Below are 25,374 nucleotides of genomic sequence, written 5' to 3' on the forward strand. Positions count from 1 at the left end.
GATTGCTCAAATTGCTGGCAATTTAAAAAAAAAAAAAAAAAAAAAAGATGAAAATAAAATAGGATAATAAGGAAAATAGAAAGGAAAAGAAAAAGAAAAGGAAATATATGAATTGACGACCCTACGCCGGAGACCCATGCGTGATGATAAGGATTAAGCGTGTCGAGGATAAGGGAAGGGAAGGAAGGTAAACAATGAGGAAATAAAAGGAAGAAAAGAGAGGAAAAGAAAGAAGAATAGGATAGGATAGAGTAAGTAGAACAGTCCGTCGTGGTCTTGGAATAGTTATTCGTGTCAGACAAAGAAAAGATGAGGGATGGATCATGATGATTCGGAGGTGGAGGGAAGAAAAAAAGAGAAAGAATGAAGGAAGTAAAGAAGAAAAGAAACATGAGTGGGAGGCATATACTAGAGACAGGAATCGTAGGTGTAGACTCTATAAAGGATTGCCGGGGGGGACGGGGAGAGGTTGGGTAGGTTAGGGATAGACGCCACCTAGACATCTGTTCGAGATATCTTGTATCGCTCCTAGATCTATCCATCTAGCAAGTCACCAAGTTGATATGGTTATCATTAAGGGCTGCGCAGGCAAAGATAGTGCGGTGCGGGTGGAACGCGGTACTGGCTATCGGGGAGGAACGGTTATGGTGGAGGAAGCTGGAGTAGGGTTCGAAGGTCGAGAGGTGGTTGCCTCCGACGTTGAAGGTCTTGACTTCGTGTCTGTTTGTGCCACTGTTTTTTATCATGTCATGTTAGTGGTGAACGGGTCAAGAGTCGAAAGGAGGGAGACAGGAGAACATACACCATGAAGACAGGGGCGTGTTCGTGGACGCTCAACGTGCGCAGAGTATCTCTCGTGGCGTGGATGGTGGAAATCGGATCGTGCATTCGGAGATCCCAAAGTCTGATCTCGCCGTTTCGACTACCTGATACTAGCTCGCGCAGGCCGCCTCGTTGCATGTGCACGTTAGTGACCCATTGCTTGTGGTCTCGCCATACCTTGACCATGGAGGTCGTGGGCTTGAGACGTTGGTCGAAGACGCGCACTGCTCCGTCTCCGAATCCAGCTACGAAGATATTCCCCGCGACTTGATCGGAGGTTAATGAGGTGATGCAGGAACCTGACCGGGCTGGGATGTCCTGTGGGGGTTGCGTTAGAATTTTGAAGGGCGGTTCTGGCGGCAGAGGGCACTTACATTGGTGCAAACTTCCTTGGCCGCGTTCCACACCCGGATAACCTTGACGTCTCCGGCGACGAGCGCTTGACCCTGGCCTTGCTGCCAGTCGAACACAAGACCCGCATTGCGGTTGCTCGGAATGAGTTCGGGGAGGGCTCTGAATGCTGTCACGATCTCAACCTCCTTGGTTGACTCGTAGTTTCGGAAAACCTTGAGGACGCCGTCCGATGAGCCTGTCATTAGCAATGCCTGATCATCCTCGTTAATATAGCGGATTTCGTTGATCTTCGAGCCGGGTGGGTTCCCGTTGGAGAAACGATTGAGCCGTTTGTGGCTCTGGAAATCCCAGATCCTGCCCTATATGTTAGGTTTCTTTCTTTCTTTTCTGTCTTGATTTCGGGAAAAGATCTCGGTGAACTTACGCAATTGTATCCCGATCGTCTGCAACAGCGATGTGGTCTTCAAATTGATGGAAACACATCTTCAAAGGCTGGGTACTATTCGAAAGCAAAGCCATGGAGTTGTCCCATCGACTGGTGCCCGCTTTACTCTTGAGGGGCTGGGTATCCGTGATGATCTTCTCGTTGCGGCTCCGTCTCCAGAGGCGTTCGTTGTAGTCGGCGCTACCGGGCTCGTCGGGTTCGTTGGGCTTCATCTGGGGCTCCCGGAAGTACTGGACATGGGTGAGAAACTGCGCATAGAATACACGGTGTTGCTCTGAAACCAAATTGAACAAGTCTGGGATTACCTCTGCGGACCAGTCCAAGAACCTGCTGACCAGGGGGACGGTTGGGGGAGCCATCTCTCTGGGCTCGAATCCTCGGGATGTAGGGGCCGGTGCCTTGTGGTATGCCGACGTAGGAGCAACGTGATCGTTCACTTCCGGGGGCCGGGTCCATTCCGGGGGGGCTCGCCCTCTGGGGGTCATGGGCATCCGGCTCTTTGGAGATGCTGGGGGTTGTAATGATTGCGAATCACTCTGGGTGGAAGAACTGCCGAAGGCGAGGTTCTTGATAGATGCAGCAACACTAGCCGTCCGTTTGAGACTCAAAGAGAGGTATCCTTCCTGCTTTGGGAGAGATGGGGGGGTTGGAGGGGGAGCAGTCGTTCTTCTCGACTCGGGTCTCTCTCGAGCCAGGGTATGCTGGGCGAGCCGATTCGTAAGTTCCATTATTTCAATCCGGATCGCGTCGGTCAAAGATGCCATGGAAGACTGCAGCAAAGTCAGGTGGGTGTAATCAACAACCAACGAGGCATCTTGTGCGATGTCCGGATGAGGGTCAACAGAAAGGATGAGAAGTTGTTTCCAGATGGTGCCGAATGTGGTATTGCGGGACAGGGTCTGCGCCTTGTATCCCTCTATAGAGGCAGCTGTCACGTCCTCCAAGTACACCCCCTTAGAGTTGAGATTGTTCAGTTTCAGGAGAAGGATCTGCTTCTCATCCTGGAACTCTTCGTAGGCAGTGACCAGGAACTTATTCTGGTACCGTCGCACAAAGGTCGACAGGAAGACGAGCAGCTCCCTTCTGACCAGGACGCTGCCATCCGCGGCCATCGGCAGCACCGCCAAGGCCAGCGTTTCTTCAATCTGGGCCACCTGGTCCGTCAGGTCGGGGATGCCGAGGAACGACGTCACGGCGTGCAACATGGCGGCGCGGACCTCCGGAACCGGGTCGAAGTTGAGTTCGCACAGCCTTGCGGGGGCCGCACACCGGATGCCCATCCATTTCGCCTCGGGGAAGTCTGACCAAAGCATGCTAATGCAGAGACAAGACCACTGTCTCAACAGTGGGTTCTCCATATCCATCAAGTGTCTTAGGCAAGAGTTGAAGAGTTCCGCCGACAGACACACGTTCTGGCCCTGGGGGTAGTTCTTGCAAAAGATCGACACGATGAAGGCGCACATGGCCCGGTGCTCACTGGCATTGCCCACGGGGATCGGCGAGGAGGGGTTGAGGATGGAGATGAAATAATGGATCCCGTTGTCCTTCAGCAGATCATTTTGTACCGTATGGTCGACGGCCATGATTCGAGCCCAGATGAAAACCATGACGGGCTTCAGTTCCTGGGCGGCTGACTGGAGAAGTTTGACCACATAGGGGAAGATGCCGATGCTGAGGGCTAGGTGAACGGCCCACGGACCCAGGTCCAGGAATTTACTCAACAGGATGAGCGCCCTCAGTCGGTGCGCCTGACTCAGAAGCACTTGCAGGACAATCGGGAGTTGGTCTGGCGGGTTTTTTTCCGTCGGGCCGGACGACAGGTAGACCTCGAAGGCCGTCAGCTGCTCGGCAAAGAAGGTCGAATGCTGATACTCGTACTGCCGGCGGCCTTCTTCGTGGTCGATCAGGGCCGGAAGCTGAGACAGGACCATCTCCACGGCCAGGTCCCAGCTCTTCCACAGCGGGTGATGGTGGGTTTCCGGAAGGTCGGGAGATGAGATGGGGTGGCACTTGTACGCGCGCATGATCCGCTCAGCGAGCAGGAAGTTCCTGAACAGCGCGGCAACCATCAAGTCCTGGCGGAACAGCTTCTTGAACAGAGCCCGGGGCAACGTATTCCACGCGATGGTGTCCGTGATGGCCGTGAAGATCCAGTTGAGCTCCCCAAGCGGGCTGCGGCGGTCTTGCAGGCGACCGGGGACGCGGAAGTCGTCGATTGAGAGGTGCGATTGGAGAGGATTCTGGAGGATAAAGAAGCGCAATGCGATCTCGATTGGGGTGGTCAAACAACACGTGAAGAGATCCGCAGGCAGATCCGGGTTTGTGGGCAGCGATTCGCCCTTCTGGCAGGCGGCGAGGATGATGCAGTCGCCGTAGCTTTGGACCAGGGCATTCGGGTCCCGCTTCTTCGCCTCGCCGTTTTCCTTTTGGTGCTTCTCCACAAAGGTATGGAAGTTTTGCACGATGTTGCCCGCGTGGGAAACGTCGAAGACGAAAAGACTGGGCCCCGCGAGCCACGATTGGAGGTCATACAGCGACACGGGGATGTACTGGGTATAGTTCTTGTTGAACACCCAGATTTCGCCCGACTGGGTGGGTAGGGGCACACCGTGGCCGTTGTAGTGGAAGAGCACCCGCTCGTCTTTGGCGTTGCGACGCAGGGATATGCAAAACTTCTTCGTTTCGTCCACGGATGGATCGAGGTACTGCTTGTATCTCGTCCTCAAGCTGAGAGTCTCGTATTGTTCCTGTAGCTTCTTCCCGATCTGTTCCATGATCTTGTTCTGCCCGCCGCCGGTGGTGGACGTCGGATCGACCCAGCACTCTAGCTTCGCCGCCGGGTTGGTCTTGACCACATCCGGCGGATCGACACCGATGTTCAGGCAGATGGCCAACGCCGCCGACACCGTTTTCAAGCGGTCCTTCATGCGCCAGTCTTGGCTGGGCCAACTCCCGACGGGGTCCCTCGGGATGCCATTCGTCTCGTGGCGCTTCTCGGTGAAGTACATGTAAAAGTTCTGATCGTGTTAGGTCCCGTAGAATCCAGAGTCCACGATACCAAGGTTATGAGGTATCAGCGGCGCGAAATGCTTGGGCTTACCGAGTGCAAAATCTTCAGGTATTCGCTCGACGTATACTCTTCCTGCCACCCATGTCTCATCGCAAAGTCCTCGTCCTCGTCTCCCACGTTCGATCGGTCAAACTCGATGCGGGGCCCATAGTCACTCTTTGCGCGTTTCAGCGTCGCCGGCCGCGCGACCGACTCGGACGCGCGGTCCGGGGCCAACCGGGAGCTGGCGTCGATCAGCGCGGAGTCGTCCCCTACCGCGGATGTCGTCGGTCGGGCCGAATTCTGAGGTGGTGGCGGTTTGTGGTCGATGGAGGTGAAGGATCGGTGGTGTGCTGAGAGCGGTGCAGGGGAGCGCTCGCGCGGGGGGATATGCGTCTCCAAATCCGGGCCAAAGGCTACGCGCACCGACTTTCCGTTGGTCTTGCGGGGTTCACCCTGGACGCTGGAGGCTTGCTGTTTCATCGCCGTGTATTGTTGTTCCATGTTGCTGTTGGGATCCTTCATTATCCGGAGATGATCATGGTGTTCGTCCCAAGGGAGTACGACCCGGCGACTCGGATTCTGTACGGCCAGCGGGTCAGCAAGCCGATCGTTCGTCACAACTTGGGGAACCTGGTTGAGAACCGGGATGTTCCTTTGCGTGGAATTATCTCGTGGTGATGGTGATGACGATGATGATGGTGGTGGGGGGGGAAATGATGTGGGGTTCACAGTGCAGGGGTATCGGCTGTCCTCTTATCACGGTCGATTGATTTGACATACCCAATCTGTCAGCTCAACAGTCGGCAACGGAAGAAGCTCCTTTGGCGGTAGGAATGCAAGGCCTGTGTGGAAAGAGATGGGAGCGGGGGGGATATGACGGGGGAGAACAGATTTCCCCGTCAATATAGAACAAAAGCGCTTCTTGTATTCTGTCCCCTCAGCCAGCAGATTCCAAATCAGTCAAAGTTCGGGATATCTTGGGCGAAACGGTGAGGTTCATCTGGAGCTTCAATGTCGACGATGTCTTGGCATGGATGCCGGATCATTATAGTCCCGGGGATATCCGGTTGATTACGTCAGTACCATTTATACACGCTTTCATATGTACATAATACACAGAACATGACAGAGTCTACGGAGTATCAGGATGATATCTATTCTCTTCATAGATTGATGAGATTGTCTGTCTATCATCATGACCATTTATCCACTGAACAGGGCTATCAATTAGATTATATCTTCTGGGGGATCTCTGTCAGGGGCTTCTTGAATAAACCTTCTAATTGGTTGTTTTCAGCCATCTTCTTGGCTTCTCTCCCACATGTCCCGACAGTCTCACTATCACGAGTCTGGTGGATCGGTTGCCCTACTTGGTATTCTGTAGGGACATCATCAAGAGACCTCGGGTTGATACAGTATGTTGATGTTGCCTGAATGCCTGATAGACTCAACTTTCCACTTGGTCCATCTCAGGAGTGGCTGAAATTGATATTAGGTCCAAGTTCTAAACCCGCACTGGCCAGTCACTGCTAGCCAGTCAGTCTAACTGGACCGTTTAATGCCCCATGTCCCCATACCCAGTTTGGAATCTCCCCAAATGCTCCAGCCTCTCAGTCTCCAGTCTCCAGTCTCCAATCTCTGATAGGTCTGCATGAACAGCCTATAAAAAGACCAGACTCTTTTTTTCCCACGACCCGGTATGAATGACCGTCCCCTCTTCGGGGATCAGTGGCCAGTCAGATGGGACCAAGGCTCGAAGCCCCGGTGGTCGATTTGACCCTCATTACCCCTGGATCCGCCCTGTTGTGGACTGGTGGTCCCCTGGTCCGTCCTGAACTAAACCAGCCTCCAACGCGTCTAACCGGAATCATCTAACTTAGTATTCATGGAGACCCAAGCCTGGATTTTTCTGGTTGTCTGGTTGATCGTATCCTTTCTGGAGTGATGATAATTAATGATTTTACTTGCTCCTTAGTTGACTACGTTAACCTATTTTTTTTTTTTGCTTTTCTTAAGTTTCTTATTTGTTATTATCTCTCTTTTTTTTTTTTTTTTCTTCTTCTTGAAAGCACGAAGCGGGTCGTGACTAGTCTGTCGCTCCGTTCCTGAAACTGCATGCTTGCAGAGTGGGTAAAAGTGCTTGGTTCCTGCATGGCCCCAAGTACGGAGGAGGACTGTGTGGACTGCAAGGGATAGATACTCCGAAAGGGTTCAAGACAAAGGACAAATGAGATGATTTGCTCTGATCCAGACGACACGAGTGGTTCGACTGTTTACATAACACGGCATAACCAGGCCAACGTCGGGTTGATTGGAATGTCAGAAACAGGATAAACAGAGGAGGCGAGAATAAGATGGAGGAGGGAGAGGGAAAGAGAGAGAGCAAGGTCGACTGAGCGAGGAAGGGAGAACCATGCTTCATGCACGTAGATGTGGTTTTGATGGCTTCTGCTGCATAGCATGAGACCGACTGATTGGTGAGGGTAGATCGAGATTGATACCTGCGTCGCTTGAGATGCAAGAGAAAGCAGAAAGAGGAAGATGAGCCTATGAAATCCAGGAGATCCGGGTGGACCTTTTGACTGTTCTTTTCGTGGATTTACGTTTTGATATAAAATTAAGGTGTTCGTTGACAGTATACTACCTACCTTGAGGTCATTCCACATAACCTTGCCTCTTCCACAGTAGACAGGGGAAGAGAGTAGAATTCAAGAATAGAAGTAGAAGTACCTCGTAGAATAGAAAGAGGAATAAAAAAGAGTAAGAGCAAAGAAAACTAACCCAAACCACACGTTCATGAACGATCGTAATAAACAGAATTATCTAATGCTCTTCTTCTCTCCCTTCTAACCTTAAACTGCCAGACTGAACACTGACGGACTTGAAACACCGATTCTCTCTCTCTTTCTCCTTCTTTTCTCTCTTACTTCTCCAAATGTTCTCCTCTTCTTCTCCCCTTCTCCATCCATAATCCTCTCTCTCTCTCTCTCTCTCTCTTTATTTTCTTGTCTTTGTTTTTCTTTTTCTCTTCCTTTTTGGGTCTTTTCATCTTCTTTCCATAATTCTCCCTCCACACTTTCCCCCCCCAATTCTTCCACCCTCCGTCTTCGTCCCATCCTTTCGGTTTTCTCCTCCAACCCCTTTTGTTGCGGGTGTTGTGGGGTTGTGTGTATTCCCGTGCCTAAATCGCCTATGCTTCTTCGGGGAAGTCGCTATCCAAACCCGACCTTACCGTGATCAATTCTGAATTACCGCCGGAGGGGACATTCCTTTCGCCTTCCCTTATCTTCCTTCCCCCCCGGTGACTGTCGGCTGGCTTGATCAGGGATCAGGGTTTCTTTCCTCCGATCAACGAATTGACAACGCCCCCCCCCCGGAAGATCAAGACCCGTCACTCGTCCCAACCACCTGGGTATCCTTCGTCGGCCTCGCCGGTCGGTTGGCTTTTTTCCTTTTTTTTTTTTTCGTGGTCCTTTCTCGACCGTGCGCGCTCTTTGAAACGACTGTTTACGACCTCCCTTTTTCACGATGGCCTTCTTGTTCAAATCCAAGAAAAACCAGCAAAGTGCTGGTGTACCCCCAGGGGCGAGAAACATCAACGCCTCCGACGCTCCCGCGGCGAATCCCCCCGCCACAGTCCCTAATGCGCCCAAGGAACGGGAGGCCGGAGCCGCCCAGACACCCACCCCCAGCAGCAGCTACAATAATTCCCTGAACTCGATCAATAGCGCAGGCAGTCCCGAGTATCAACGGTCACGGCAACGGGCGGAATCGGAGTCGCAGGTAGGTAGACCCCTGGATTCGCCCTCGACACCGTCCCTGACGCATGGTGAGCAGTCCCAACGACAGCCTCAGACGGGTAGCGCCAGTAACTCGCCCAACACCAGCCCCGGAACCTCGCTCTATCCATGGTCGCAGCGCCGTTTGAACTTCTCTTCCCCCCAGGCCAACCCCTTCCCTCGCTATGGCGCCGCCATCAATGCCGTCTCGTCGAAAGAAGGGGATATCTATATGATGGGTGGGTTGATCGATGGCTCGACCGTCAAGGGTGACCTCTGGATGATGGAGAGTAGCGGCGGGAATCTGTCGTGTTTCCCAATCGCTACGGTCGCGGATGGTCCCGGTCCGCGCGTGGGCCATGCAAGTCTGCTGGTCGGGAATGCCTTCATCGTATTTGGCGGTGATACCAAGGTGGATGAGAACGATGCGCTGGATGATACCCTCTACCTCCTTAATACTTGTACGTCGCTCTCACTCTCTTGTTGGGTCCTCGATCTGGAGGCAGTCACTGACCGTACATGTTAGCTTCCCGGCAATGGTCCCGTTCCATCCCTCCCAGTCCCCGCCCCTCAGGCCGCTATGGCCACACGTTGAACATTCTTGGTTCCAAAATCTATGTCTTTGGTGGACAGGTGGAGGGCTTCTTCTTCAACGACTTGGTCGCCTTTGACCTCAACCAACTCCAGAATCCGACGAATACATGGGAATTCCTGATTCGGAACAGCCACGAGGGCGGACCCCCGCCTGGCCAGATCCCGCCCGCCCGGACGAACCATACGATCGTCGGTTTCAACGATAAATTATACCTGTAAGTTTCAAGTCGGCAATAGCACCGTGTGCTCCCCCCTCCAGGCCATCCCCGCTCATGTCTCACCTCTCCCGTCTAGCTTCGGAGGAACGAACGGCGTCCAGTGGTTCAACGACGTCTGGTGCTACGACCCCCGTGCGAATCAATGGACCCAATTAGATTGCGTTGGTTTCATCCCGACTCCCCGGGAGGGCCATGCGGCGGCCCTCGTGAACGACGTGATGTATATTTTCGGCGGTCGTACCGACGAGGGCCTGGATTTGGGGGATCTGGCCGCGTTTCGCATTTCCACGCGACGGTGGTACTCGTTCCAGAACATGGGCCCGGCCCCATCGCCGAGGTCCGGACACAGCATGACCGCCTTTGGGAAGCACATCATCGTGGTCGCGGGTGAACCGAGCTCGGCGCCCAGGGATCCCGTCGAACTCAGCATGGCATACATCCTCGATACGTCCAAGATTCGCTACCCGGCAGAGGCCCCGGCGGGCGAGCGGGGAGCGGCCGTGGGTCCCCGGAAGGCCAGCAGTGACCGGCCTGGTCCGCAGACCGGTCGGACATCCCGCGAAGCGCAACACGCAGATGCCTACCGTCGCGGACCGGGAGCGCCACGGGAGAGCATGATGAGCCCGACCAACAGGCCAGTCGAGTACGGCCCTGGCGCGGGCCCCGGCTCGCGTCTTCCGAGAGCGTCCATCGCCCAGGCCCCGCAAGGGCCTCCGCCCCCCGGTCAGGCTCCGACCCCTGGCCCGCGCGCCGCCACCTCTCCGCACGCCATGAACCCACGGAGCAAGACGCCCCCCAAGCTGGATCGGGGATATGGTGGCCCACCGGTTGACACCGTCCGAGCGGTGGCGGCCGACAGAGGTCACGATTCCCCGGGAGCCAGGGACTCGCCCAGAGACGCGAGGGCCATGTCCGAAACCGGCTCTGCGCCCGGCGGGAACCGCACACCGACTCAGCAACAATCTCGGATGTCTGCCAAGGCCATGGAGACCGGCGAGGCCGCTCCGCTCATCAGTCAGCCCGCCCGACAGCGCTCGCTGCGACAGCGACAACGCAGCTCCCTGGACAGCGCCGACGAGTCCATCTTGGGTCGACATGCGAGCGTCGACGGTTCGGTCGACTCCCGCAACTACCGGAATTCGAAAACGCTGGGAGAGGAACCCCGGTCGCCCCGGCTGACCGCGCACCAGGAAGCGCTGATCAAGGAGCTCGAGGCCCTCAAGGGCCGCAACGCTTGGTACGCATCGGAACTCGCGTTGGCCAAGAAAGCCGGTTACTCCCCGAACCCGTCCAGCAGTCCGGCCTTGGATGAGCGTTCCGCCGAGATCTTTGCGGATGACGACCGCCCGCTGATCGAGGCGTTCCTGGCCATGAGGGCGGAATTGGCCAAGATGCAGGCCACGGTCGATCGTCAGGCTGCGATCGCGTCGAAGCGGGTCGCCGAGGTGGAGCATCAGCGGGATGTGGCCGTCAATGAAGCGGCTTACTCGCGCGCGAAACTCGCCGCCCACGGCGGCAGCCAGCGCGGTACCCCCCAACCCGATCGAAACCTTCATGACGGCGACGAATCCGGCACGGAGCGGGCGACCGACGTCAGCCGGCGGCTTGCGCTCGCGCTCGCGGCCCAGAATGAGGTCAAGGCCCGGATGGAGGTGGTCACGACCGAACTCGACCAGGAGAAGCGTGGTCGGGAATTGGCCGAAGAGACGTGCGAGGCCACGCGGAAGCGGCTGGCCGAACTGGAGATGAACAACAACAGCCTGGAAGCCGAGAGCCTGCGCGCCGAGCTTCACCAGGCGGAGGCGTCATTGCGGGAGGAGTCCATGCTCCGGTCCGAGGCCGAGTCTGCCCTGAAACAGCTCTCGCTGGATAAGGAGGAATTTGAGAAGAAAGCCGAGGACGCGTCGTCCCGCCTGAAGGATCTGGGGCTCAGCCTCACCAGCCTGCGGGAGGCTGTCACCGCCTCGTCCGAGAAGTCGACCCTCCTTGAGCGACAGTTGGATGAAGAGCGTGAGCGCCGGGAAGGCCTGGAGCGGAAGCTCCTGCAGCTGCGGTCCGAGCACGAGGAGCGGACCTCCGAGCTGGAAAACGCGAGCCGTCGGTTGCGCGATGCGGAAGAACTCGCCGAGACGAATGCGAGAGAGGCCGAGACCCACAAGAATGCCTTCCTCTCCGGCCTGGATCGTGCGTCCTCGTTCGACTCTGAAACCTCGGCGCGATCCTTCGCCGACCAGCGGGTCGCTGTCCTGGAGGCGCAGGTGGAGCGCGCGAACCAGTTGGCGAAGAACGGCCAGGCTGCGGCCGACGACGCGGCAGAGAAACTGCGACGTGCGGAGGAGCGGATCGCGGGGCTGGAGGCATACCAGGAACAGGCCAGCCGCGAAGGGCTGCAACTTCGCCGGCAGCTGCAGGCGGCCATGAAGGACAGCCAGACGCATGCCGCGGAAAACCGGGAGATCAAATCCCAGCTGGAGAACCACCAACGCGAGGCCGGTGCGTTGGCCATCCAGCACACCGTCCTCAAAGACCTCCTGGGGGAGCGTGGCGTCAACTACTCGGACAGCCGGCGCTCGCCCCGGCTGGACTCGCCTGGTTCTCGGTTCGGCACCCCCGAGCAAGGTCGCCTGCGCGAGCTGGAGCAGCAGCTGTCGTCGAGCCTGAAGGCGCACGACGACCTGAAATCGTCCGTTGAGACCCGCGAGCAGGAGGCCGAGCGGACGTATCGCGAGAAGCTCGAGCAGCTGGAGAACGACTACCAGTCCGCCGTCCACTACGTCAAGGGGACTGAGAAGATGCTGAAGCGCATGAAGGACGAGCTTTCGCGCTACAAGTCCCAGAATGCCAAGATCCAGTCCGAGCTGGAGGCGGCCCGGCAGGCCCCGGCTGGTGCGTCGTCTGGCGAGTTATCTGAATGGGAGGCCGAACGCACCAGACTCCAGGAGTCCATGGCCGAGCTGCAACAGCGGACGAGCTCCACCATCGACGACCTCGAGCAACAGGTGGCCGACCTCAAGAAAGATCTGTCCGCGGCCGACACCAACAAGCAGCAGTACGAGAGCGCGCGTCAGGAGCTCGCCGCCGCGGCCGAGAAGGCGCGCGGGGAGCTGGAGCAGCTGCAGCAGGAGAACTCGCTGCTCGAGACGCGCGCGTCCGACGCCGAGCATAAGGTCACGATGCTCTTGGACCAGGTGGAGGCCTCGGTCGGGCACTACCGTCGCCAGTCGCACTCCGGACAGGGCACCAATGGGATCTCTCGCAGTCACAGCAACGCCTCGAGCAACACGATCAGCGGCAATGGCGGTCGATCCCGCGCGGACAGCGCCACGTCGCACGATCCGACCTTCCTCGACAACCGGGGGTCGATGGCGTTGGACTCGCTGGCCAACGAGCTGGAGACGCTGCGCACCCACTGGGAGAGCACCAATCACAACTACCGACTGAGCACGCAGTCCGATTTCGACCGCACGCCGACCAAGGAATCCGGGATGAGCGACAGCCTAGCGGAATGGCGACGACGATTGGACGAGGGTGAAACGCGGGCAAGCTCGCCGGGGAAGAGCCAGCCACGGAACGCGGAGGGCCATACGGCGACGAACATGATATAAGCCATTCGGCTGACTTGTCTTTGTTTTATTGGGAGAGAGATGATTGACACCCCGGATGAGTGAGACCTCTTGTCCCATTCTCTTATTCTATTTCACTTTTTTATTCTTCTTCCCCCCTTTTTTTTCTCTAATCTATTTTTTTTACCCTGTCTATCGTGTTTCTGTTTCGTTGTTGTGATTATAATTCCGTTGCCCCCATTGCTCTCTTTCTCACGGCCTGTGGCAGTTTGATTGCCGGATTTGATTCCATTCCCTGGCCCCCATTCTCTTCTATACATTTTTCACACCTTATCTGGCCACTTTTTGATTTCACTTTTTCTTTTATACCCCTTCGTCCATCTTTGTCTGTGTCCTAACCTGCACTGTACCATTATATTTCTTACGAAGTCACTGCAATCTTGATCTTTCTAATCATTCTCAAGAAGTAGTGTAGGCTGTCGGCACGAATTGAGGATCCATTTGAAGTAGATAGTAGATAGTGGATAGTAGATAATAGATAATAGATATAGCTAGTTGAAGGAGAAACCACGCAAGGAGGCATAGATGATGGGGTTTTCTTGTCACGGAGGGATCAACCAAAAGAGAAGGAGAGAGATGTACAAGCAAAAAAGAAGTGGGGATCCAAGCCCGTGGGAAAGCACCCACCGTACTCCGTACATCTGACAGGGATGACAGAATCGGAAGTGGAGATTTTTTTTTCTTAGTCTGCTGTCATTTGTGATATTTAGTGGATTGAGGTTGGGTTGGGTATTATAACTATAGGTAGGTATATATCAGTCACGAGATGGATGGACAGTTGGGAAAGTAGGCATGTAGGTTATGTACCCAATGGATGGAGTCGGTCGAGTCGGGCAATGATTGATTCCCGAGGTTGGCTTGATATTGTATGGAGGGAGGTGGAATTGGGATCATCCTGGCGGTGAAGTTACTATATATAACCGGTTGGGTATATCCATATTTGTTGATTGTTGATTGTTATACGTTGTCTGAGTGTACCATGAAGGTTAGAGAAAGTTATATAATAGGGGTATGACTGTTGTTTGAAGTCTACACCGAGATTCAGTGATGAGAGCTGTTGATATATGTACCTTGAGGTAGGTAGAGAGTAAACAATTGATGAAGAAATGAAGGTTTGAAAGAGAGGTGTCATATCATACTGCAATACGGGTAATCAATCAGCCCATCATCTGATGAGTGGTTTGTGCCCAATGTTTTCTAGATTCTATCTTGTATTTTGACGGTATTTGATTCTTTATATTATTGATTTGACTTGATCAGAGGATGGAGGAGGCGTATATTATCTATATACTAGAAGGATAATTGATATTAATTATCTGTGATGTGTTATGCTGTATATATTGACTAGAATTCGAATGATAAATGTTTGTTTTTGCCGCCCAATGTTACCAGTTGTATTACCTCGATGGGATGTATTTTACTGGTTGTATCATCTCCACCTCCAGCGATATCTTGATATTTCTTCACTAACCAACTCTTCGATGATATGATAATTCAACGAATGATAATGACAAGAAAATGGTATATGAGATCTCAAGATCTATCATAATACCATCAAAGTGAAGAGCAAGTTGAATATCGAGGAGACTTCTAGTCACGTAAGATATACTGTCATCCTGAAGAATACCCGTGAATCTGCATGATCAGGAGGTATATAATACCTGGTGTATTTTACTCTCCTTGTCATCCTCATCAACTTCATCTTCATTTCTTTCTTCCTTCCATCCACCGCCTCCATTATCAAGGCTTTCCCCTGTCCTTGATTCTCGCTTGATTTGTGTCTTCTTCTGCTTGTCTTGCTGTTTTTTTCCCTTGTTCTTTTGCTCTTGCTTGATTTGATCAATTCTCTCGATCCTGATCAACCCGTCAAACCATCCTCTCATCATCCCCTATCTTTTTTCCTCCATTTTTTACCCTCTCCGCCTTTTCGCCTTTCGCCTTTCGCCTTCCCGCTTCCCGGTCGGACTCTGACCGTCCTTTCTTCCCCTCTTACTCTCTCACTCTTACTCTTCTTACTGCTCCTCTTTCTTGCCGCCTCACCCCCTCTCAAAAGAAGCATTCAATCGACTTCATCCACTAGGTATCTCTCCCCCTTTCCTTTCCTTTTCTTTCCTTTTCTACCTTTCCAACCCCCCCTCCGTCGATCAGGTAGGTAGTGCCTTCTGGTCGTCTTCCTTGCACCCGCATCTTCCACCCCCCTGCTTTCCTCCCCGTTCTGCCATTCGTTTCCCTGGCGCCTGGGATCGGCAGCCTTTCTTGCCCCCCTCAGCTTTGTTGCGGTGTTGCCAGCCTCGCTCGCTTCTTCCACCTCGCCTAAGTCGACTTACGCGCCGGTGTTTGACCGTTGATACCTTGCTCTCTTCATTTCGTCTCGGTCTTTCCTTTTCTTTATTTATTGTCATTTTTTTCTGGAGGGCCCTTCACCTTTCCTTCCTCTCTGTGTTCCTCATTCAGTCCGGATCGGTTGACCTCGGGATTTGATTTCGTGATTCAGTGCTGACTGGCTTGGCTGAACAGTTTCTTGATCATCATACAGTCACAGCTGTTCGCTGTGCGTCCATTCGATCAACATGACCACCATGGTGAGCCCGTCGCCCTTCGGATCCCGGACGCCAGGGCGACCTACTGACCCGATGAAGGATTTGCGTGTCGGTAACAAGTACCGTATCGGCCGTAAGATTGGTAGTGGTAGCTTTGGTGACATCTACCTGGGTACGCTATTCTTCTTGAGATATATCCCTTATAATCCCAGGCTGACTCTCTAGGCACCAACATCATCTCCGGTGAGGAGATCGCCATCAAGCTCGAGAGCGTCAAGGCCAAGCACCCCCAGCTCGAGTATGAGGCCCGTGTCTACAAGTCCCTCGCCGGTGGCGTGGGTATCCCCTTTGTCCGCTGGTTCGGCACCGAGTGTGACTACAACGCCATGGTCATCGATCTCCTCGGTCCCTCGCTGGAGGATCTCTTCAACTTCTGCAACCGCAAATTCTCCCTCAAGACCGTCCTGCTCCTGGCCGACCAGCTGATCTCCCGGATCGAGTACATCCACGCCAAATCCTTCATCCACCGTGACATCAAGCCCGACAACTTCCTCATGGGCATCGGCAAGCGTGGCAACCAGGTCAACGTCATCGATTTCGGTCTGGCCAAGAAGTACCGCGACCCCAAGACGCACTTCCACATCCCCTACCGCGAGAACAAGAACCTCACCGGTACCGCCCGTTACGCCAGTATCAACACCCACTTGGGCGTCGAGCAGTCTCGCCGTGATGACATGGAGTCCCTGGGCTACGTGATGCTCTACTTCTGCCGCGGAACCCTTCCCTGGCAGGGTCTGAAGGCTGCCACCAAGAAGCAGAAGTACGACCGTATCATGGAGAAGAAGATGACCACCCCCACCGAGGTCCTCTGCCGTGGCTTCCCCAACGAGTTTTCCATCTACCTCAACTACACCCGCTCCCTGCGCTTCGACGACAAGCCCGACTACTCCTACCTCCGCAAGATCTTCCGCGATCTCTTCGTCCGCGAGTCCTTCCAGTACGACTACGTTTTCGACTGGACCGTCTACAAGTACCAGAAGAACGCCGCCATGATCGTCGATGCCAACAAGAAGGACAAGGAGGTCGAAGAGCAGCAGCGTCGCCAGGGCGTCGCCCCCAACGCCATGGGCGTCTCCGGGGCCGCCGTCAAGCCCGGCGCCATGTCCAGCCAGCGCCGCAAGGTCGTCGACCGTGGCGCCCTCGATAACACCCCCGACACCAACCGTGCTGTGGGAGGGAGTGACCGGATGTGAGTATCTTGAAACCTAGGTTCCGTTGTAGGGAACCCCTTTCCTCTGCGTGTGGTGCTTAAAAGACCGTCGTAAGAGGTCGATGTGAGTCCTAGAATCTGACTAATCTCATAGTCTTCGGCGTTAGGTTGCGTTCTGCTTCCAAGGTTGCTTCAGGTGCTTATCCGCCTACTGGTAGCCGTGCGAAGCGGGATGACGGGTACGGTGCTCAATGGTACTGAACGTGTACTGTTCGGCTGCGATAGGGGGAACCATTCCTCGATCTTTGGTTGGGCTTTCCCTTGCCTATTTAAACACCGTCCTTTGATTCGGAGCCTAGGAAAGCCTCATTCCTCATTCGACTGGCCCACCTTTTATTTCGCCGCCTGCAGCAAACCTTTTCGGACATTTATCCTTGCCTTGGGTCTATCCCTTCCCTTCTCCTTTCTATGTTCTTTTCACTTTCCTTGTTTCCTTTCCCCCCTGCATTCTCTGTTAGCCCATTAGCCCCGTTTTCGATCGTCTCCCGGTTTTCGCCGTTTCGATCCGCCGCGTTATTGTCCTGACTCGCCTCGCTCCTCTGTCGATCTTGTGAAAGATCCTTCTCGTTTGATTGGCTGGACTTGGTTCGGTTGATCTGCGTTGGGAGAGATTCGTACGATCCAGATCTTTGGGTACGTCAATCGCACAGAAGGAGCTTTGATGGCAGTTTCACAACGCTTTTAATGATGGCTATGTTACGTCTGGATTTTTCCGGATGCTGGTGCGGCACTCGGACTCGATGCTAGTTCCGACACTTTTATTTTTTGCCCAGCAGCCGGGGGAGCCAGATGGAAGGAGATGCAAAATTGAAACAGTCTGTCGGCGAACGAGATTGTTCGCGGCTGTCCGTTTGGCCTTGGATTCTTTTCCACCGCCCAGTTAGTTCGGACCGTCTCGTTCGCCGATCTTCCTCTCCCTTCTTTACGTGCCTGTTTGTTTTGTTTTTGTTTGTTTGTTTTCCATCTTGTTTTTTGGCTTGTGATGCATTGAAGGGGGAGATGAGTACGAGGGTACGACGGTGTGGGCATGTCGAAGGACGAACCTTGATTTTTACTTTTCATTCTCGGAGGTCTCGCGTGAGAATTGCTGTTGTCTCCCACCACGGGGACACGGATGGTCGACCGTTACGCGGGCCATGGGCAATCAGCGGTGATCTGAGGGGTGCAGAGGGTCCTCGACGTGTGGGTAGGGTAGCTTGGCGACGGAAACTGGCTAGGGTCGCTTCCGGGGTGGTAGTAATGCGTCCAATGTTGTGTTTTCTCGCGTGATTTCAATCGCAACGTCTTTGAATGTGCATGGGGGTGGTATCTTGGTGACTGCACGCTGGTGAGACCGTCGGACGACCCGACGGTCGAGCCTGCGAGCTGCTCCCTTGAATATTGTCCCATACAATACATCTGCATCATTTTTCCCAATCGAATTTAACATGTAATGTAGATGTAGATGTAGTACGTAGTTCGTATGAAGTAATTGAGCAGTCCAGGTGGTTTGTGTTAGTCCAAAATTAACAAAAAGTTCATTTCATTGTTCAACTGTACAAATCAATGCCTGTGGAATGACCTCAACCCGCCTGATGACAACTTCCTTAAGTCCCAGACTAAGCTTTCCGTAACAACAGTAGATGACGTCCAAAATGAGAGCAAAACCAGAATGGAACAAAAATACAGAATGAAGAAAAAGATACAACCAAAAGGGATATCAAATCCGGTTGATTCTGGAATCTGAGTTCGTCACAAGGGGTAGGTGGGTGGGTAGTAGTATGTAGGTAGGTAGTATTCATGGTGTACAACACTTCATCCTCTCTCTCTCTCTGAGTGTATATGTCGTGTCTTGTCTAATCCCAATCGTCGTCGTAATCTTCGACCTCAGGCTTGGGGTTTTTGCTAGGACGGAGGCGGTTGGGGTGGTTGTCTTCGTCGTCGCTGTCGGCGTCTTTTTTCAGACGCATGTCGCTTTCTTTGATGGCGCCTAGGTCGAGAAGCATTCTTTCGAGGTCTGTATCATTCGTTAATTATTTGCCCTTTTTCTTTATTTCCAGCCGTGGATGTATGAAGGAAAGGAAAAGAATGTATGGAGAAAAAAAAAAAAAAGAAAGAAAGGACATACCCTCCAACCTAGTCCTCACACCCCCCAACTCCTTAAGTGTAACCATCTGCTTCCTGATCTCCCCATCCTTATACACCAAGATCGTCGGCGTATTGCGGTCCGGATACCCCTCAATGCACATATCCCCACGGATCTGGCAGAACTTGAGGTCGCCGTACTTCTGCGCCAGCTGGCGCCAGAGCTCGGTCAGCAGGCGGGACTCGACGTTCTGGCTGGCGGAGGAGGTCAGGTTGACGAGCACGAAGGTCTTTTGGGACGACTCGGTCACTTCGCGGCCGTAGTCGACTTTCTGGAGCGGGTAGACTTGGTTGTGGACGGAGGTTTTTTGGAGCGTGGAGAGTTCGGCGAAGCGTTTTTGCCTGTTCAGCCCGCCTGTTAGTCTCGCCGTTCACATTTGGTGTATTGTCATATACTAGATATGATATAGGAAATTCAGAGGAAACAATACCGATATTGCTCTAAGAAAGCCTCATCCTCCTCGTCTTCGAGCTCGTCCAACTCGTCGAGGTCTTTGTCTTCGAGACGGTTTTCGTAGGCCTTGCGCTCGGCTTCGACGAGAGCTTCCTGAATGAGGGGTTCCGGGTCCTGGGGCTTTTCGGGGATGATGCCCTTTGAGCGAAGAATGTCATTCCTATTGATAGTGAGTATATGATTTCATTAGGGGGGAAAGATGGAGGGGTAGAGGGGGGAGGGGGTACGAACCACTCAGTGTCTTCGGTGGGGTCGACTTCGACTTGCATGTTGCTGGTATAGAGCGTCAATTGAGAAGAAAAAGGATCCGAGTTGTAAATTGTATAGTTGACTTCAGAGGGGGGATGTTCTTTGTCAAGCTGTCTGATATGATGATGATGATGATGCATGCCGCATGTTTGCCCTGTTTGTCTATCTGGTTCAGCCACAGGCGGTGAGGTGTGGCGTCGTGGCTGGAGCACAGCTTCCCGAAGCGGAAAACACGGGCAGATTGCAGGCTGAGGCCACCTGGACTCAGATTATTGTTGTTGTTTCTCTTCGTTCGACCTTCTCCCCTGTTCATTCGCTCTTCTTGCATTGGCTTCAGACTTGTTCTCTTTCTTGATTCTCCTTCCTATTCCTCGATCCTGCTTCATTTCTCCTTCTGGAAGGATAATGAGGCCGCGGTAGTCGTTTACACCGCCTGCGAAACTAATCCCAATCCCAACCCTTTTATTATACACACCTGCTCCAGTCTGGCCCGCCCGCCCTTATTCTCGACTCCTCCCCCCCCCATACTACCCTCCTACCTTCCCCGACCAGGGCTCCCTCCTTTCTACTCCCGTCGGATTGCTGTTGATTGCGTGTGCCTCTGCTGCGGCAATTCTTGCAGCCGGTCATCATGAGTTACATGAAGAAGGATGAGGATGCCGACCAGACTATGATCAAGCTGGATCGGACCTCCGTATTTCAAGATGGTGAGTCGTCTTGCTCCCCCCTCTCCCCGGCCAATCCCTCTCCCCCCCCCCCCCCCCCCCCCCCCCCCCCCCCCCCCCCCCCCCCCCCCCCACCCCCCCCCCCCCCCCCCCCCCCCCCCCCCCGCGCAGCTCCCTCTTCAGATGATAGCTAATATATTCCGGTCTTCGTGTAATACAGCTCGATTGTTTAATACCTCGCCGATTTCCCCCCGACAATGCCGTACCCTGTTGACCAAGATCGCGGTCCTCCTTTTCACCGGCGAGCGGTTCCCCACAAATGAGGCCACGACGCTCTTCTTCGGAATCTCCAAGCTGTTCCAGAACAAGGATCCCTCGCTGAGACAGATGGTCTACCTCATCCTGAAGGACCTCGCCGGGACTGCCGAGGATGTGATCATGTCGACCAGTATCATCATGAAGGATACCGCTGTCGGGAGTGATGTTCTCTACCGAGCCAACGCCATCCGTGCCCTGTGCCGTATTATCGATGTATGATCTCTGCGCTGAGATTTAATTCCTAGTCAATTGAGTGGAAGAGCTGACGCGGAGGCATGACGTGATAGGGAACCACGGTGCAAGCGATTGAACGACTGATCAAAACCGCCATCGTGGACAAGACCCCCTCGGTTTCTTCCGCCGCCCTGGTCTCCTCCTATCATCTCCTCCCCGTTGCGCGCGATGTGGTCCGTCGGTGGCAGAGCGAGACCCAGGAGGCCGCCTCGTCCTCGAAGCAGTCGACCGGCTTCCTGGGCTTCGGTGGCAGCGCCCAACCCCATGCCATCTCCCAGTCGAATTTCATGACCCAGTACCACGCGATCGGCCTCCTGTACCAGATGCGCGCCCACGATCGCATGGCGTTGGTGAAGATGGTGCAGCAGTACGGCGCCGCCGGCGTCGTCAAGAGCCCCGCGGCGCTGGTGCTCCTGGTGCGGTTAGCGGCCAAGCTGGCCGAGGAAGACCAGGGCCTGAGGAAACCGATGATGCAGATGCTTGATGGCTGGCTCCGACACAAGCATGAGATGGTCAACTTCGAGGCCGCCAAGGCGATTTGCGACATGCGGGACGTCTCCGACGCCGAGGCCTCGCAGGCCGTCCACGTCCTGCAGCTGTTCCTGTCCTCCCCGCGGGCCATCACCAAGTTTGCCGCCATCCGCATCCTCCACAACTTCGCCTCCTTCAAGCCGCATGTCGTTAATGTGTGCAACCCCGACATTGAGTCTTTGATCTCCAACTCGAACCGTTCGATCGCCACCTTCGCCATCACCACCCTGCTCAAGACGGGCAACGAGGCCAGCGTCGACCGCCTGATGAAGCAGATCTCGGGCTTCATGGCCGACATTACCGATGAGTTCAAGATCACCATCGTCGAGGCCATCCGCACCCTGTGCTTGAAGTTCCCCAGCAAGCAGGCCGGCATGCTCTCGTTCCTCAGTGGAATCTTGCGCGACGAGGGCGGCTACGAATTCAAGCGGAGCGTTGTGGAGAGCATGTTTGATCTGATCAAGTTCGTTCCTGACAGCAAGGAAGATGGTATGTTATTTTCCTCTTCTTTGTTGGAGATGAATCTGCCAGCTAATCTAATATCCAGCGCTCGCCCATCTGTGCGAGTTCATCGAGGACTGCGAGTTCACCAAGTTGTCCGTCCGGGTTCTCCATCTCCTCGGTGTGGAAGGTCCCAAGACTTCCCACCCGACCAAATATATCCGCTATATCTACAACCGGGTGGTGCTGGAGAATGCCATTGTCCGTGCCGCTGCCGTGACCGCCCTGGCCAAGTTCGGCGTCGGCCAGGAAGATCCCGAAGTGAAGTCGAGCGTTCATGTCCTGCTCAGCCGGTGCCTGGATGATACGGATGATGAGGTCCGCGACCGTGCTGCGCTCAACCTCCGCTTGATGGCCGAAGAGGACGAGATGGCGAACCGCTTCATCAAGAATGGTGAGTCTCAACCTCCTCCCGGAGAGACATTCATGTAAGCTGACCGCCGCAGATTCGATGTTCTCCCTGTCTACGTTCGAGCATCAGCTGGTGATGTACGTGACCTCGGGCGAGAAGGAGAACTTTGCCACCGCATTCGATATGGCAACGATCCCCGTCGTCACCCAGGAGCAGGCTCTGGCCGAAGAGCGCACCAAGAAGCTCACGACCGCCACGCCCACGCTCAAGGCCCCGTCCACTGGCCCTCCCAAGAGCAAGGCCAACGGCGTGGCCGAGGCCGCCACCGCGGCGGCCACCCAGAAGTACGCCGAGCAGCTCATGCAGATCCCCGAGCTCAAGGAATACGGCACCCTGCTCAAGTCTTCGGTCCCCGTGGAGCTCACCGAGAGCGAGACCGAGTACGTGGTCACGGCCGTCAAGCACATCTTCAAGGAGCACATCGTGGTGCAGTACGATATCAAGAACACTCTCCCCGACACCGTCTTAGAAGACGTGACCGTCGTCGCGTCGCCCGCCGAGGAAGAGGTCCTGGAGGAGGAGTTCATCGTCCCCGCCCCCAAGCTGGCCACGAACGAGCCGGGCATTGTATACGTGACGTTCAAGAAGGTCGATGGCGAGCACAGCGTTCCCGTCACCTCGATCACGAATCACCTCAAGTTCACCAGCAAGGAGATCGACCCCACCACCGGGGAGGCCGAGGAAGAGGGCTACGAGGACGAGTACCAGGTGGAAGATCTGGAGCTGACCGGAAGCGACTACGTGATCCCGACTTTCGCCGGCAGCTTCGACCACGTCTGGGAGCAGACCGGTGCGAATGGCGAGGAACTCAGCGAGACCCTCCAGCTGAGCAACATGAAGGGCATTTCAGGTATGTCTTCCCCACCCTCCCCTTCTTTTCTTCTCTCTTTCTGTTTGTTTTACCGTCCCGAGGCTAATGATATACAACAGACGCCACCGAACAACTCATCTCCACGCTCTCCCTGCAACCACTCGAAGGCACCGACGTCCCCCTCAGCAACAGCACGCACGCGCTCAAACTGTTCGGCAAGACAGTAACAGGCGGTCGCGTGACCGCTCTCATCAAGATGGCCTTCTCCAGCAAGACGGGCGTCACAACGAAGATCACCGTCCGGGCCGAGGAAGAAGGTGTCGCCGCGGCAGTCATCGCATCTCTTACTTAGAATTTCCATTAAAGAAAAAAAAAAAAGAAGAAAACGATGGATTGGTGTGTGGCATGGGGGTTGCGCGCGAGTCAAACTGTAAATTGATGTTAATGGAGAACATGTCTGTCTTGTCTTGTTAGGAGGCGCATAACTATTTCTTTTTTCTTTTTCTTTACCTTATCCCCCCCTATTTTTGATCCTTTTTTATCTATTTATTTTATTATGTTTTTGTCGAGATGAGTCCTGGTTATATCTATGCGATTGGACTTTGACTTTGAAGTTTGAGTGGTTTGCCTTTTGTCTTCGCATTGTTGTTTCTTTACTTTTTCAGCTATAAAGATTTCCAATTTCAATATTATTTTCATAACTATATTTATGTAAGCACTTCAGGACGTTTTTTTTTTTTTTTTTTTCTTTCTTGTTCTTGATGAGGAGTGAGTGAGTGTCTTGATATTGTAATAGATGTAGAGGGAATTGATTTCCTGTGTCATATACTAATCGTCCTCTTATCCTCTTGACTAGGCCATTGTTGACTGTTTTGCTGACAATTTGACAGGAGATGCCCAGTCAACATATAAGAATCGTACTTGGTTCATACAGGTCACGTAATTCATCAATATATGTACATATATCATGGCCCGTCTCAAGGCCTGTTGGTAGATGCAATGTCTATAATTGTATATATGAAAAACAACTCATTACACATAATACACACCGCATACAACGTCATCTTTGCCAGACGGAGCCCGTTCGGTCAGAATAGTATCGAGCTCCTCGTCGGCTATAATGCGCTCGTCGGTGCAGAAGCGCTCCGCGAAGCCTATATTTTGCAGATTCACCAGTCCCGCATGCAAGGCAGCGATCAGGGCTTGCGTGGAGAAGGCCAGCTCCGGGTCGCTGAAGGGGTGGTCGAAGACGAGTTCTTGGAGGGCGATGGGGTGCGTTTTGTCGGATAGGAGCTCAAAGAACATGTCGTCTACGAGGTCGCCGGGGACGCAGAGGTAGGTGAGGTCTGGGAGGAAGGCCGGGACGGCGTTGATGGATTCTGGGTGGAGGCCGCGGTTTGCGCAGGAGATGGTGAGCCGTTTGAGGGTGCGGCCGAGCTGGGGACTGCTCATCAGGCTGCCGATGTGGTCGACTGTGAGGTCTTGGCAGTTTTTGAGGGTCAGGCTGGTGAGGGATGGGGGCCAGGCGAAGGTGGGGATTGTGAAGGGGGAGAAACGGCCGCTGAGCTGGAGGCGATGGAGGCGCGGGGGCCAGGGGATCGATTGGGAGGTCGGGGAGAGGTCGGTGAGGTTTGTTGAGCGGGGGAGGCGGACTGTGGTGAGCTTGGGAAGGTTGTTGAGGGCTTTTTTGAGGTTGGTGAAGGGGATGGGGTCGCCGACGAGGGAGAGGTCGAGGTAGTGCAGGTTGGAACATTTTGATAATGCGGGAAGACTGTTGAGTCTGTTTGTAGAGTAGAATTGGCGTCAGTGGGATGGAGATTGATTGTTGTCGGTTGGGCAAATGGCCACTGACGAGAAGGAGAGACTGGGGGCCACGAAGGACTCCAGGTTGGACTTGATGCGGCCCAGGAGCCGTGCTGTCAGACTCTTGCTGCTCTCGTGCACGAGGCTGCCCAGATCCAACCGGTGGACAAATTCTCCCAGGTTCAGCTTGCTCTTTCGCTCGCCGAGCGGCGGCGCGACCGTCCGGGTGAATTTCGCGAACGACCGGCCGGTTTTCAGCCGAGGCTTCCTGTAGAGAAACGACACTGCTGCCGAGTACCACTGTTGGGAGACCAGACAGCATGCGTAGAGAGTGCTTTGGCGCTGTGTCTCATCGGAGGATCCGGCGGCCAAGGACACGATGAGCACGACGATTTCTGTGGGGAGATAGATTGAGTTCGGCATGGCGGGCGATCGGGGTGGGGAATGCCATTGTAGGATCGACCGGGGGTGGTGGATAAAGAATTGGACAGGTTAGAAGTGGATGGACGATTCGAGAGAAGTATCCATGATGTTCGCCTTGGGTTGACTCGTTGTTGTGGAGAAAGAAAAGACGA

At 54.2% G+C, this 25,374-nt stretch overlaps 6 protein-coding genes across 6 annotated transcripts; 2 read left to right on the forward strand and 4 right to left on the reverse strand.

Moving 5' to 3' along the window:
• Nucleotides 1-542: 542 nt before the first annotated feature.
• BDW47DRAFT_129950 (ubiquitin-binding TORC1 subunit KOG1) lies at nucleotides 543-5,174 on the reverse strand (the record flags this gene model as incomplete). The annotated part of the gene is made up of 5 exons (XM_024817046.1): nucleotides 543-732; nucleotides 803-1,140; nucleotides 1,197-1,530; nucleotides 1,601-4,638; nucleotides 4,722-5,174. The coding sequence occupies 5 exons, from the start codon at nucleotides 5,172-5,174 to the stop codon at nucleotides 543-545; spliced, it is 4,353 nt and encodes a 1,450-aa protein (XP_024667415.1).
• Nucleotides 5,175-6,731: 1,557 nt separating this feature from the next.
• On the reverse strand, nucleotides 6,732-7,229 carry BDW47DRAFT_113993 (uncharacterized protein). The gene has a single exon (XM_024814551.1). The coding sequence runs from the start codon at nucleotides 7,093-7,095 to the stop codon at nucleotides 6,760-6,762; it is 336 nt and encodes a 111-aa protein (XP_024667416.1). The 5' UTR covers nucleotides 7,096-7,229; the 3' UTR covers nucleotides 6,732-6,759.
• Nucleotides 7,230-8,201: 972 nt separating this feature from the next.
• Nucleotides 8,202-16,680, forward strand: BDW47DRAFT_121236 (putative cell polarity protein (Tea1); the record flags this gene model as incomplete). The annotated part of the gene is made up of 8 exons (XM_024815595.1): nucleotides 8,202-8,913; nucleotides 8,979-9,261; nucleotides 9,341-10,667; nucleotides 10,698-10,856; nucleotides 10,893-12,792; nucleotides 13,632-13,635; nucleotides 15,475-15,599; nucleotides 15,653-16,680. 8 exons carry the CDS (start codon nucleotides 8,202-8,204, stop codon nucleotides 16,678-16,680), a joined length of 5,538 nt encoding a protein of 1,845 aa, XP_024667417.1.
• Nucleotides 16,681-18,185: 1,505 nt separating this feature from the next.
• On the reverse strand, nucleotides 18,186-19,625 carry BDW47DRAFT_114004 (phosducin family protein). Its single transcript, XM_024814552.1, has 4 exons — nucleotides 19,507-19,625; nucleotides 19,253-19,435; nucleotides 18,805-19,163; nucleotides 18,186-18,693 (listed from the first exon to the last, which is right to left on the reverse strand). The coding sequence occupies exons 1-4, from the start codon at nucleotides 19,542-19,544 to the stop codon at nucleotides 18,533-18,535; spliced, it is 741 nt and encodes a 246-aa protein (XP_024667418.1). The 5' UTR covers nucleotides 19,545-19,625; the 3' UTR covers nucleotides 18,186-18,532.
• Nucleotides 19,626-19,838: 213 nt separating this feature from the next.
• On the forward strand, nucleotides 19,839-23,697 carry BDW47DRAFT_95548 (coatomer subunit gamma). Its single transcript, XM_024820303.1, has 6 exons — nucleotides 19,839-20,231; nucleotides 20,410-20,720; nucleotides 20,795-21,761; nucleotides 21,820-22,167; nucleotides 22,220-23,035; nucleotides 23,116-23,697. The coding sequence occupies exons 1-6, from the start codon at nucleotides 20,156-20,158 to the stop codon at nucleotides 23,346-23,348; spliced, it is 2,751 nt and encodes a 916-aa protein (XP_024667419.1). The 5' UTR covers nucleotides 19,839-20,155; the 3' UTR covers nucleotides 23,349-23,697.
• A 194-nt stretch (nucleotides 23,698-23,891) lies between these two features.
• On the reverse strand, nucleotides 23,892-25,337 carry BDW47DRAFT_114007 (F-box domain protein). The gene is made up of 2 exons (XM_024814553.1): nucleotides 24,849-25,337; nucleotides 23,892-24,776 (listed from the first exon to the last, which is right to left on the reverse strand). The coding sequence occupies exons 1-2, from the start codon at nucleotides 25,220-25,222 to the stop codon at nucleotides 24,029-24,031; spliced, it is 1,122 nt and encodes a 373-aa protein (XP_024667420.1). The 5' UTR covers nucleotides 25,223-25,337; the 3' UTR covers nucleotides 23,892-24,028.
• Between the last annotated feature and the right edge of the window lie 37 nt (nucleotides 25,338-25,374).

Source organism: Aspergillus candidus, assembly GCF_002847045.1.
Source record: "Aspergillus candidus strain CBS 102.13 unplaced genomic scaffold BDW47scaffold_93, whole genome shotgun sequence".
In the NCBI taxonomy this organism is placed as follows: domain Eukaryota; kingdom Fungi; phylum Ascomycota; class Eurotiomycetes; order Eurotiales; family Aspergillaceae; genus Aspergillus; species Aspergillus candidus.

Bases quoted from the DNA above. Each gene is read 5' to 3' on its own strand.
- BDW47DRAFT_95548 (XM_024820303.1), top strand. From the start codon at position 20,156: ATGAGTTACATGAAGAAGGATGAGGATGCCGACCAGACTATGATCAAG. The intron at 21,762-21,819 runs GTATGTTATTTT...TCTAATATCCAG, and splicing joins TCCTGACAGCAAGGAAGATG to CGCTCGCCCATCTGTGCGAG. The intron at 22,168-22,219 runs GTGAGTCTCAAC...TGACCGCCGCAG, and splicing joins GAACCGCTTCATCAAGAATG to ATTCGATGTTCTCCCTGTCT.
- BDW47DRAFT_114004 (XM_024814552.1), bottom strand. From the start codon at position 19,544: ATGCAAGTCGAAGTCGACCCCACCGAAGACACTGAGTG. The intron at 19,436-19,506 runs GTTCGTACCCCC...CACTATCAATAG, and splicing joins CCCACCGAAGACACTGAGTG to GAATGACATTCTTCGCTCAA. The intron at 18,694-18,804 runs GTATGTCCTTTC...CGAATGATACAG, and splicing joins TGTGAGGACTAGGTTGGAGG to ACCTCGAAAGAATGCTTCTC.
- BDW47DRAFT_114007 (XM_024814553.1), bottom strand. From the start codon at position 25,222: ATGCCGAACTCAATCTATCTCCCCACAGAAATCGTCGTGCTCATCGTG. The intron at 24,777-24,848 runs GTCAGTGGCCAT...CTCTACAAACAG, and splicing joins GCCCCCAGTCTCTCCTTCTC to ACTCAACAGTCTTCCCGCAT.
- BDW47DRAFT_113993 (XM_024814551.1), bottom strand. From the start codon at position 7,095: ATGAAGCATGGTTCTCCCTTCCTCGCTCAGTCGACCTTGCTCTCTCTC.